Genomic DNA, 12,632 nt, shown 5'->3' with positions numbered 1-12,632 from the left:
AAAAAAAAAAAAAAAAAAGCGAAGGAAAATAATTAAAAAATACTTAAAAAAAAAGAGTGTGGAGTATGAAAAAAGTAGTTTCTAGCAGTTTTTGAGGTTAATGTAATTAATGGGGTCCTGTGTTTAAATTAGGACCAGTACTAGATTCTTTTGAATCTGTGAACAGGCTGTCTTTTATAATATTAATGAAAAGGTGCTTGAGGGGCCAGCTTGTCCAATATTCTCATTTTGTAGGTGAGGAAACCAAGGCCTGCCTGGAGAAGGGAAGTGAGTTGTCCAAGGTCAGTGGCAGGGTTGGAACAAAACCTGGGTCTCCAGGGTCTGGCCCAGCATTTTTTCCTCTTTATCATCTGTCTTAGTCTACTCAGACTATAGCGTTCTGTCCCTGCCCAGAATGTCCCGTTCTGTTAACATACCTTTATTACATCCCAATAGCTCTAAAACTCTTAACTCATTCCAGCATTATCTCCAAAGTTTAAAGTCCCAAGTCTCATCTAAATATCTAAATCAGATACGGATAAGTCTTTGAGTCTTTGAGTCCCTGTGAACCTGGGACATCCAATGCAGTTATGTGCTTTCAAATTACAATGGGAGGGGAGACAGGCATAGGATTGACATTCCCATTCCTAAAGGGACAGAAAGGAAAGAAGAAAGGAGTGACAGGTCTCAAGCCAGTCCAAAACCTTAAGTAATCTTTGGCTCAATACTCTGCCTGCCTGGCCTGCTGGGGCAGAGGTGCAGGCCTGTGGCTTTCGGTGACGCTGCACCCATGACTTGGCTGGGCACACTTTATGCCATAATTCTTACGGGTTGGAGTTACCTGCCTGCAGCTCTCCCAGGCTGAAATTGCACCCCACTGGCTCTATTATCTGGGAGTCCTGAGGCAACCCCTCCCCCATGGCTATGCTGGGCATTGTACTCATAGGTGCTCCCTGCCTCTAAGGCAGTTCTCTTGCCCAGGGCCCCCTCAGTTCTGCAGGGCATCCTTTGAAATCCAGGTGGAGGCAGACACCCACCCACCAGCTTTGACTGGCATAGAGTATGCCACACTGTTGCCCTCTGGGAGCCACACCTGGTGTGGCTAAGGAGTATGACAACAGAATTTGGGGAGCAGAGCTTAAAATGTGAGGCAGCATGGGGCAGTGAAGACCCCTTCTTTGATATTATTCCTCCCCATAGCCGCTGGCCTAAGGCTTTGTGATGGGAGGGAAATCCCCTTACTCCTTAAGATCTCTGAAATGACTTCAAGGTCATCCAATGGTCTTGAACAATAAATCCTAGCTTTTGTTTAGATGGCTGACTAATTCCCTTATTGTCTTGATGACTAGCACCTGGTTTCCCTTGAGATAGCTAATCTTACTAATCTTATCAAACAGTGCTTGGCCACACCTTTGTTCTCTCCCAAATAGATTAATTTTTTCCAATATGAATAGGCTCAACATTTTTCATACTTTTAAGTTTTTATTTCTTTTGTTTTATTTTATTTTATTATTATTTTTGAGACAGAGTCTCACTCTGTCGCCCTCGGTAGAGTGCTGTGGCATCACAGCTCACAGTAACCTCCAGCTCTTGGGCTTAGGCAATTCTCTTGCCTCAGCCTCCTGAGTAGATGGGACTACAGGCTCCTGCCACAAGGCCAGGCTATTTTTTGTTTGCAGTTTGGCTGGGGCCAGGTTCGAACCTGCCACCCTCGGTATATGGGGCTGGCGCCCTACTCACTGAGCCACAGGCACCACCCTTTATTTCTTTTTGATTAACAATTCCATTTTTAATTCGTTTCTCTCTTTTTGCATTTTACTATACAAGCAGTCAAGAGAAATCAGGCCATTCCTTCAAAGCTTTTCAAAGCTTTGGTTAGAAATTTCCTAAGTCAGATATCCAATTTTATTGCTCATAAGTTCTACCTTTCATAAAACACTAGGACATAAACACAATTCAGCCAAGTTCTCTATTACTTTATAACTGTTGCTGCCCAGCCAGGGTGATCTGCTGACTGCCCGAGAGAAAGCCAATATCCAGAGACAGGAGGGTTTACAGCAGGAGAAAGAGTTTATTCTGCAAAACGCTAAGTAGGGAGACAGATATTTCTCAAGTCCACCTCCCTGAGAATTGGGGAGGCAAGGTTTTTAAAGACAGTTTGGTGGGGGTTAGGCAACCATGGTCTGCTAATTGGCTGGTTTCAAGGCGGAACTATCAGTCCTTTGGTCTAGGCTGCTGTCTAGGTGGGTCAGTTACTGGAATGCAGGTCCTTGGGTGGAGGGTCCAAGACTAGTTGAGTCGATCCCTTGGCATATGTATGTCCCTTATTGGAATGTAGGACCTGGAATATATCTCAAAAATTATTCCAGAGTAAAGAAGCAAACAGAGGTAACAGTGATTATTATCAAGCAAATGAGGGGAAAAGGGCTGATTGTTATCATTATTTTAGCTAAGCCTACTCTTTCTTTTTTTTTGAGACAGAGTCTCACTATGCCACCCTCCGTACAGTGCTGTGGCATCGGAGCTCACAGCAACCTCCAACTCTTGGGCATAAGTGATTCTCTTGCCTCAGCTTCCCAAGTAGCTGGGACTACAGGCATCTGCCACAATGCCCTGCTATTTTTTGGTTGTAGTTGTCATTGTTGTTTGGCAAGCCCAGGCTGGATACAGACCCGCCAGCTCTGGTGTATGTCACTGGCGCCCTAGCCACTTGAGCTACAGGCGCTGAGCTGGCTTTTTCTTTTTTTTTCTTTCCTTTTTCTTTTTGGGGATAGAGTCTCACTTTGTCACCCTTGGTAGAGTGCTCTCGTGTCACAGCTCACAGCAACCTCAAACTCTGGCTCAAGTGATTCTCTTCCCTCAGCCTCCCAAGTAGCTGAAACTAGAGGCACCCACTACAATGACTGGCTATTTTTATTTTTTTCTTTGAGACAGAGTCTCACTATGTCACCCTCGGTAGCTGGGACTATAGGAGCCTACCACAATGCCTGGCTATTTTTTGGTTATCATTTGTCATTGTTGTTTGCCAGGCCAGGGCTGGGTTCGAACCTGCCAGCTCCTGTGTATGTGGCTGGCACCCTAGCCACTGAGCTATAGGCGCTGAGCCTATTTTTTAATTTTTTTAGAGGCAGGGTCTCGCTCTGACTCAGGCTGGTCTCGAACCTGTGAGCTCAAGCAATCCACCTACCTCAGCCTCCCAGAGTGCTAGGATTACAGGCGTGAGCCACTACGCTTCCCAATGTAGGCTTTTTCTTGTCTGCACCTCAAACCCTTGAGCCTCTCTACTTGTTAGTTCCAAAGCTGCTTCCACATTTTTAGATATTTGTTACAGTAGCACTCCATGTTTGGCATCAATTTCTTCTCTTAGTCCATTCAAGCTCTAAATAACAAAATAATATAAACGTGGTAGTTGATAAACAATAGCATTTTATTTCTCATGGTACTGGAAGTTGGGAATTCCAAGGTCAAAGTACTGGTAGATTTCCATGTCTGGTTGGGAATTCCAAGGTCAAAGTACTGGTGGATTTCCATGTCTGGTGAATCGCTGTAACTTCAGGTGATGAGAAGGGTGAATGAGCCCTCTGGTCTCTTTTAGCAGGGTAATAATCCCATTCATGAGGGGGCTCTGTCTTCATAACCTAATCACCTTCCAAAGACCCCCCAATACCATCACCTGGGGCGGGGTGTTAGGATTTCAAAATATGAGTTTAGGAGGAGCACAGACATTCAGACTATAGCGTCATGTCACAGTGCTTGTTTCTGTCCTCTGCCATCGCAGGCCTGCGGAGTGGGAACAGAGGGCAACATCTACGGTAACCAGGGACCTCGGCCTGGAGTCTGAGCAGTTGCCCTTCTGGAAATACTCTTAGGGAGATTCCTTCCCTTGTGATCCAAAAGAAAGAACACAGCAAATAGAAGCAACAGCCAGTCCCTGTTGCTGGTTGCATAAAGCCCATGACATGAGCTAGGGTCTGCTCTCCAGGGTCCCTGGGGGAGTGTCAGGATCAGGGGTTGCACCCATCAGACTGGCCTCCTGACACACAATGCTGACCTGGCCTTACCCTCCCTCTGGTGTCTTACAGCGTGTCTGGAGGAGAGCTCTTTGATTTCCTGGCCCAGAAGGAGTCACTGAGTGAAGAGGAGGCCACCAGCTTCATTAAGCAGATCCTGGATGGGGTGAACTACCTTCACACAAAGAAAATCGCTCACTTTGATCTCAAGGTCAGTAAGGAGAAGGGGAAAAGAACCAGAGTTTAGAAAGGGAAGAAGGGGCCCAGTCACCCCCAGTGTCATTGCCAGGAGGGCCCCACCACTCGATCCCTCCCTGGTCTTTCAGATGAAAACTCTGAGCTTTTGGTAAAGAAATGCTGCGTAGAACATGCCTGCCTTTTCAGTTCGTTTCACAGCTCAGGTTTTCTGCACACAAGAGCTGACTGCAAGAAGCTGATATTTTAAAAAATTTATATAATTTAATTAATTTATTTATTTTGAGACTGAGTGTCACTATGTTGCTGTCAATAGAGTGCTGTAGTGTCACAGCTCACAACAACCTCAAACTCTTGGGCTTAAGCAATTCTCTTGCCTCAGCCTCCCTAGTAGCTGGGACTACAGGCGCCTACCACAATGCCTGGCTATTTTTTGGTTGTAGTTGTCATTGTTGTTTGGCGGGCCCAGGCTGGATGCGAACCCGCCAGCTCCCATATGTGTGTCTGGTACCCTAACTGCTGAGCTACAGACGCCCAGCCTTTTTTTTTGGAGACAGAGTCTCACTTTGTCACCCTTGGTAGAGTGTTATGGCGTCATAGCTCACCTCAAAGTCTTGGGCTCAAGTGACCCTCTTGCCTCAGCCTCCCAAGTAGCTGGGACTACAAGCACGTGCCACAATGCCTGGCTCAGGCTGGTGCAAGAAGCTTCTTAATCAGACTACAACACCTTCTGTTCTTCAGACAGCAAGTCGGGCATAATTTTTAAATAAGTAGACCCGTGACAGGAAGCTTGAAACCAAACACATTTCACAGACTGAAATTTTCAATAATCAAGAGCTAACTCCTAGACAGAACTACACGTGTTTAGAAGATTGCTAAGGTGGGATTGTTCTCCAGAACAGCACGGAGTGGCCTCCAGCATTCTTTGACCAGAGCCTGTAAATTTTGGAGCCCAGGGACCACTGACTTCCCTTCCCTACCATGCCCCAAACTGCGGCCATAAAATTGCTTCTAGGGCCAGTGATCATTTGTGGTAACTGGTATTCAGGGTTGAGAAAGTTCACTGTGACCACACAACAGTCTATAAAGCAAGACTGTGGTCAAAGTAGAAGGATCAGTTCCCTTGGTAACCGAGCTCAGTTGCAAAGACTGATGGGACTTTACAGACACCTAAAGCATAAAGCTCCTCTGACTTGTGATCAAACCTGTGATCTGTTTGCTGGGGAGGAGACCCCTTCATTTTCCTATCCAAAAATCCCTGTGGTCTTTCGAACACTATGCTGGAGGCCTGGGTATTGTTGCAGATACAAAATCCACTGAGGCCCTGTCTAGGCTTGGTTCCTCTTTTCCAGAGAATTTAGTGTAGCAGACAGAAGAGAAAGACCAACAACTCAAGTTCTCTGATAGGAGGAATCAAAGGGGTGCTGGGAAACCTGAAGGAGAAGAGACCTAAGTCAGACTGGGGCTTCCTGGAAGAGGTGGTATCAAGTTGAGTTCCAAAGACACGGCAGGAGTTAGTAGGGGGAAATGGCCTTCTAAAGAAGAGAGGCCAGCATTGCAGAGTCACAAAACAGAGCAGCGCATTCAGGAAGTATGGGCATAGGGAGTGTGTGCTGAGTGGCTGGGAAAAATGCCAAGAGGAGTGCAGAGGTGGACATAGGGTGTGAACACTGAGCCAGAGAGGTTGCCCTTTACCCTGAGAGATACAGGGGCCAGGCAAGCAGTGAGGTGCAGGGAGCAAGAGTGTGTTTCAAAATGATCCTTCTAGTTGGGAGGATAGATAGACTGGGGCATCCTGGAGGTTGGAAGTACAGCTAGGAGACTAACGCATTAATCTGGGTGACATGTGAGGAAGGGACAGATTCAAGGTCTATTGCAGAGGTCAATGTGAATATTGATTAGGTACCTAGATAATGGAGATGGAGAGAGCTAAATCCAGGATGACACCTGCTGTGAATCCCCTTAGTGTGGTTCCCCTCCTCCTTATGCCAATTGTCATAGAATTATTATTTATTTTTGAGACAGAGTCTCACTTTGTCACCCTTGGTAGAGTACCATGGCTTCACAGCTCACAGCAACCTCAAACTCTTGGGCTTAAGTGATTCTCTTGCTTCAGCCTCCCAAGTAGGTGGAATGACAGGCGCCCACCACAACGTCCAGCTATTTTTTTGTTATAATTGTCATTATTGTTTAGCAGGCCTGGGCCGGGTTCAAACCTGCCAGCTATGGTGTGTGTGGCTGATGCCCTAACCACTGAGCTCTGGGTGCCGAGCCTGGCTATTTTTAGAGACAGGGTCTTGCTCTTGCTCAGGCTGGTCTTGAACCTGTGAGCTCAGGCAATCCACATGCCTCAGCCCCCCAGAGTGCTAGGATTACAGGTGTGAGCCCCCGCAGCCAGCCTTGTCATAGTATTTTTAGCTCTTTTAAACTCTTTTTTTTAGCAGTTTTTGGCCGGGGCTGGGTTTGAACCCGCCACCTCTGGCATACGGGGTCAGTGTCCTACTCCTTTGAGCCACAGGCGCTACCTTCTTTTTAACTCTTTTTAATACCTTCAACAGAAAACATCTTTCAGAGTCTTCACCAAGGAGGGTGAGGCCTAGGCCGGCCTTTGTACCTGGGTAGTAATACACCAAGCAGGAAAAGGTCTGCCTGAATTGCACCTGTCTCCTTCCTGGTATTGCTGTGGACAATTAACTTCTTTTCTTGTGTCTTTGCTGGCTCCAGGAGACCAGTCTCAAAATGAGCTCCTTTGTCTTCCCTCTGATAGATCTGGTAGAAGGGGGAGGAGTTGCTGGAGCCCTCAGACTTGGATGAGTTTTTGTTTGTTTCTATGATGGTAGTTCACATGCTGAGGGGAGCCCTGGCTCGGAGTTAGCCCCTCAGGGCTTTCATCCTTACTCTACTGTGTACTAGGATACACCTAAACCTCAATTTTTCAGGTTACAGCAAATAACAACACCTGGCAGAGTTGTTGTAGGGGTTAGAGAGAAGAAACATTAAGTGCTGAATATGGAACAGGTGCTCTGTAATAGTAGCTGTTGTTATTATTTCCCTTCCCAGAATAGAAGAAAAGAAAACACAACTCTTATTACAGTGTTTTGGGCCCCGATAGACTAGGAAAACAAACCCTGCCAGTGTAATTCTAAATTGCCCAGCAGTGAGCTGAGTTGGTTGCTACGTGTGACTGCTGTCAGGGGCTTGTATCTAGGTCCTGGGTTGGTCTGGACATTTTCCATGGTCTAGAGACAGTCTGGGGCTCCCCTGGATGCATGTAGGGTAAGGATGCTGGTAACCCCTGCTCCAGCCATGTGTCCTCAGAGTCGTGAGGACTCCTAAGTTTTTGGACTCCCTCACACATGGGTCCCTTGGCCCAGCCCCTGCTAGACAACTTCGGGAAGTGATGAGTAGCTGGAGCTCAGAGGGATTACCCTATAATTGAGTGGACACTTCCTGCAGCCAGAATGTGGGCCTATGTGCCTTCTGGCTGGAACCTTCTGCCAGCTTGGAGAGATCAGACAGACGGTCCGACTGGTAGCTTAGAGGAAGCTACTTGGTTCCATGTTGTTTCTTACCATACAGAATCCACATTTTTCTTCCTGATTTTCATTCTCCACAAGGGACCTTTGCTTGCCTTTCCTGCTTGCATTCTGTTACTCCTTGTCAAGCGAGTCATGCTAGCCTTGCTGCCCAGGAGCACAGCCCATCCGCCATGCTATCTCCACACTCCTCATAACCTGCTCTCGACACTCACCTGCCAGCTAAAAGGAGCAGGTGATGGAGGAGGGCTGGCTCTGGCCGGCCTTTAGAATGAGAATGAGCTCTTCTCCAGCTGCTGTTTGATTAGCTCCTCCTATATTCAGCCATAGTGCTAGGGACAGTCGGGCTCTGTTCCTGCTTACTGCATGTTCCCAGCCTTGTTGTAGAGAGTGGCCAAGTAGACAAATTAATATAAGATTAGCAGTTTTGGTAAAAACAGACATGATACCTCTTGACCCCCAAATCTGTGATGGGTCCTTGTTCACCATAGGATAAACGAACCCATTCTCAGTGTGGAATTCAGGCCTTTCTTGCACTGCCCCAGCCCAGTTTCTAGCCTTATCCACCCTGCCCCACTCTAAAAAACTAGCCCCAGGGGACAAAATGACAGATGCATGATCTGGCCTCTCTCTTTCATGCTGTTCCCATCCAGGATGCTGCTGCTCTTTTATTGTCTGCCCACGGACTTCCTGCTCGCCCTTAGAGACCCGGCAGAAACCCCATTTCCTCTGGGAAGCCTTTGCCACCCTGTCGTCTCCCAAAAGCATAACTAAGAACTAACTTGCCTCTCTGCTTCAGTTGCTCTTTGCGCAAACCTGCTGAAAGCTTTTGTTGCTGAGTCACTTTCTGCTGCACAATACCTGCCACATGGTGAGTCATTTGGTATTGATCAAATGAGTGAATGAATGAATGAATGAATGCTTTAGTGAAGACCAAACACATGGATGTCTAAGGCCCTTTCATGTCTTACCTGGAAAATGCAAATGAGGTTGCAGGCAGATTTCAATTTACTAATGCAATTATTAAAGGCCTACTCTATACATTCAGGGAGTAGAGTGACAAACGTCATGTGCTGTGGTCCTGGCCTGCTAGGGACCCACCATCTCCTGGGAGATGGGCACAGTCAGACTCAGTGGGGGCACCGCTCTGAAATAAAAGCTAACTGATCGCCACCAACAAATGCTCTCATTCAAGGGGTAAACTCTGCCTCGGCAGAATGGAGACCATCCTGGCTTGTATTGTACATTCACCAGAGAAAGGCCCGCTGACACGGGGTGGGGGTGGGGGGCTGTGCTGAATTGCCCTGTATTGACATAAGTGGAAGCGACACTGGGGCTGACTGGCCTTCAGTCCTGAGTGGGCCCCAGACCTGTCTCCAGACGTGCCTTCTGTGGGGTGGATCACCAGGAGATGGACTCAATTCCACCCAGGAACCTCACTGAGGTACACAACCCCAACACAAAGGCCTTACAGAGGGCATTTTGTGTGGTTTTGTGTTTATTTTGGATCTAGGCATTTCTCCTTCGAGTATGGGTGTGTCTTTGCCCCACCCCTATCCCAACCTGAGCCTGATCCAACTTGAGAACCCAGAAATGGAAGATAGTCCTCAAGTCTGATGGTATTTCAAACCGAAAAACAAGCTGTGAGAACTGATTAAAATTCCATGCAAGAGAGGAACCCAGAACTGAAGGGGCTTCTGCTTTATACAAATAGCGTTAAGAGGGGTGAATTCCTTCCTGCACAAGATACTCCAAAAATCCAAATTCTTCTAGTCTTGAAACAGCCTTTGAGCTATTCTTATGTTTATGGGATATGTAACGTGGTCTGGTGGTCAAACTTTCATAAAAAATGTAGTGATAATACTTATTTTTAATTTTTATTTATTTATTTATTTTTGAGACAGAGCCTCACTATGTCACCCTCAGTAGAGCGCTGTGGTGTCACAGTTCACAGCAACCTCAAGCTCTTGAGCTTAAGTGATTCTCTTGCCTCAGCCTCCAGAGTAGCTGGGACTTCAGGCATCTACCATGAGGCCCAGGTATTTTTTCTTTTTTTGAGACAGAGTCTCACTATGTCACCCTTGGTAGAGTGCAATGGCATCACAGCTCACAACAACCTCGCACTCTTGGGCTTAAGCGATTTTCCTGCCTCAGCCTCCCAATAGCTGGGACTACAGGTGCCTGTCACAATGCCCAGCTCTTTTTTTGTTGTACTTATCACTGTTGTTTAGCAGGCCTGGGCCAAGTTTGAGCCCACCAGCCTCAGTGTATGTGGCTGCCACCTTAACCACTGAGCTATGGGGGCCAAGCCATAATACTTTAGTTGTTTTTTTTGAGACAGAACCTCAAGCTGTCCCCCTGGGTAAAGTACCATGGCATCACAGGTCACAGCAACCTCCAACTCCTGGGCTCAAGCGAGTCTCCTGTCTCCGCCTCCCAAGTAGCTGGGACCACAGGTGCCTGCCACAATGCCCAGCTATTATTTTGGTTGCAGCCATCATTGTTGTTTTGCAGACCCGGGCTGGATTTAAACCCACCACCTTAGGTGTATGTGGTTGGTGCCACTTGAGCCACAGGTGCCGAACCAATACTTTAAATATATATGGAACTTTCTAGAATACTTCATGCTTACTCATCTGTTTTCTCATTTGATCCTCATTAAAATATAAAGTATTGTCACTATTTTTACATACAAGGCAATTGAGGTTCAGAGGGATAAAGCAACCTGTCCAAGATCACACAGTTAGTAAATGATAGGGCTGGGTCTTAAACTTAAGCCAGCAAGGATACACTAAGCAAAGCTGAGGGTCTCCAGATTCTGGATTCACAGTCCAGATTTCTTATTACCTTAGAATATACCTTCACATCCACTTAATCAAAAGGTCTGTGCTATGTCATAGATTTATTCTTTACACAGTTAATTCTCATCTGGTCACTCTGTTCTTTCTTTCTAGTAATTGTTTTCTCTTTCTTCTTTTTTTCTTTTTTGAGACAGAGCCTCAAGCTATCCCCCTGGGTAGAGTGCCGTGGCTTCACAGCTCACAGCAACCTCCAACTCCTGGGCTCAAGCGAGTCTCCTGCCTCAGCCTCCCAAGTAGCTGGGACCACAGGCGCCCGCCACAACGCCTGGCTATTTTTTGGTTGCAGCCGTCATTGTTGTTTGGCGGGTCTGGGCTGGATTTGAACCCGCCACCTTAGGTGTATGTGGCTGGTTCTCTTTCTAATAAGCAATTCCTGGTACCTAAAAAAATTAATTTGTATTTTATTAATTGCTATGAAATGTGCATGTGTTTGAAAGTAGAACTTAAGAATGAAGCTATTTTTCAGACTAAATCTTGGAGGCATGGATTGGAGATGAGATCTCGCAGAGACTTAACTGACAATATGGGTTAGAGGTTCGGGGCCAGGCCAAAGAGTTTCTGAAGGCAGCCACAGCCATGGAAACTTGTTTCCTCAAAATATTTTATTGAGAAAAAAATTTCAGAATATTTGAAGAAACTAGAAGAATACAATGGGGGCCATGATTAGACCTTCCCCCTACTTTCAACATCTGGCCACCTTTCATTTACCTCTTTCTTGCCTTAAAAATGAAAGAAAAAAATATATAAAGCATATACATGTATGTATATATCATCAGCATGTACTTAGCACCCAAGACTAAAGTTAGTCTCCTATTGACCCATATTCCTATTATTGCACTTAAAACAATTAGCAATAATTTATGGAAAACTTTTAGTTGATGGAGAAACATGATTCAATTTCTGATTTTATGTATTTATTTATTTTTTGGAGACAGAGTTTCCCTATGTCACCCTCGAGAGAGTGCCATGGCGTCACAACTCACAGCAACCTCAAATTCTTGGGCTTAAGTGATTCTCTTGTCTCAGCCTCCCAAGTAGCTGGGACTACAGGTACCCGCCATAATGCCCGGCTATTTTTTGGTTGTAGTTGTCATTGTCGTTTGGCAGGCCCGGGCTGAATTTGAACCAGCCAGCTCAGGTGTACGTGGCTGGCACCCTAGCCACTGAGCTATGGGTGTTGAGTTGCAATTTCTGATTTAGTAAGAAAATTTCTCTTGGTGGGAAAGAGGATAGATGGGAGAGAGTAAGCTGATTGGAAGCTAGAATAATAATGTGGGAAAAGATGAATCAATGCGAATCCTTAAACTCTAAACAAAATGTTGATGATCTTTTATGCTATTATTAAAAGCATACAGAAATATACAAAGAAGGTATCCATAGAGTCTCCAAGAAAACCATTATTAACATTTTGTGTATTTTTTCCAACTTTTTGTAATAGTATACATACAAGTATGTTTGTGCTTTAAGGATCTAATAGCCATACTACTTTCACAATTTTCTCCCTGCTTTTTTCATTTTACACTCTAACCCAAGCAGTACACATTTACTTCAAACTATTTTCCTTTGCTGTAGAAGGTTTAATACACATCTTCCTTGATTTTCCTTACCCTCTTGGTGTGCTCTGACCAGTGGACCCTATTTCCTGTTTCTTATGCTCAAAGATTAGCTTGTGCTCCAGCTAATCAGAGTACACTCATGGGCCCCTGCATCTCAACCTCCATGTCACCCCTAGAAATACATGCCAACTGCCTCTCAACTACTGCAAGGTGATCTGGAGGCAAAATGAACCAAGGACACTGAACTCCTGAATTATTGAGGGAAAGAGAACAATTATGGCGAAAATTAAACTGTGGAGAGCAACTATTAAAAGAGTTGAAATATATCAGCTCAGCACCTGTAGCTCAGTGGTTAGGGTGCCAGCCACATACACTAAGGAGGGTTCAAACCCAGCCGGGGCCTGCAAAACAACGATGAAAACTGCAAAAAAAAAAAAAAAATAACTGGGCATTGTGGTAGGCACCTGTAGTCCCAGCTACTTAGGAGGCTGAGGA

At 45.8% G+C, this 12,632-nt stretch overlaps 1 protein-coding gene across 3 annotated transcripts in view; it reads left to right on the top strand.

Moving 5' to 3' along the window:
* DAPK2 (death associated protein kinase 2) overlaps nt 1–12,632 on the top strand; it is a 140,555-nt gene that overhangs the window by 82,606 nt on the left and 45,317 nt on the right. For all 3 annotated transcript variants that reach the window (XM_023510133.1, XM_023510134.1, XM_023510132.1), the window contains one exon: nt 4,062–4,200. In XM_023510133.1, the coding sequence (XP_023365901.1) occupies nt 4,062–4,200 (139 nt within the window). The remainder of the gene's footprint in view (nt 1–4,061; nt 4,201–12,632) is intronic.

The sequence above is a fragment of the Otolemur garnettii genome, unplaced genomic scaffold (genome assembly GCF_000181295.1).
Source record: "Otolemur garnettii isolate 467f Iridium unplaced genomic scaffold, OtoGar3 scaffold00011, whole genome shotgun sequence".
Taxonomy (NCBI): domain Eukaryota; kingdom Metazoa; phylum Chordata; class Mammalia; order Primates; family Galagidae; genus Otolemur; species Otolemur garnettii.
This window is presented reverse-complemented; position numbering and strand designations above follow the sequence as displayed.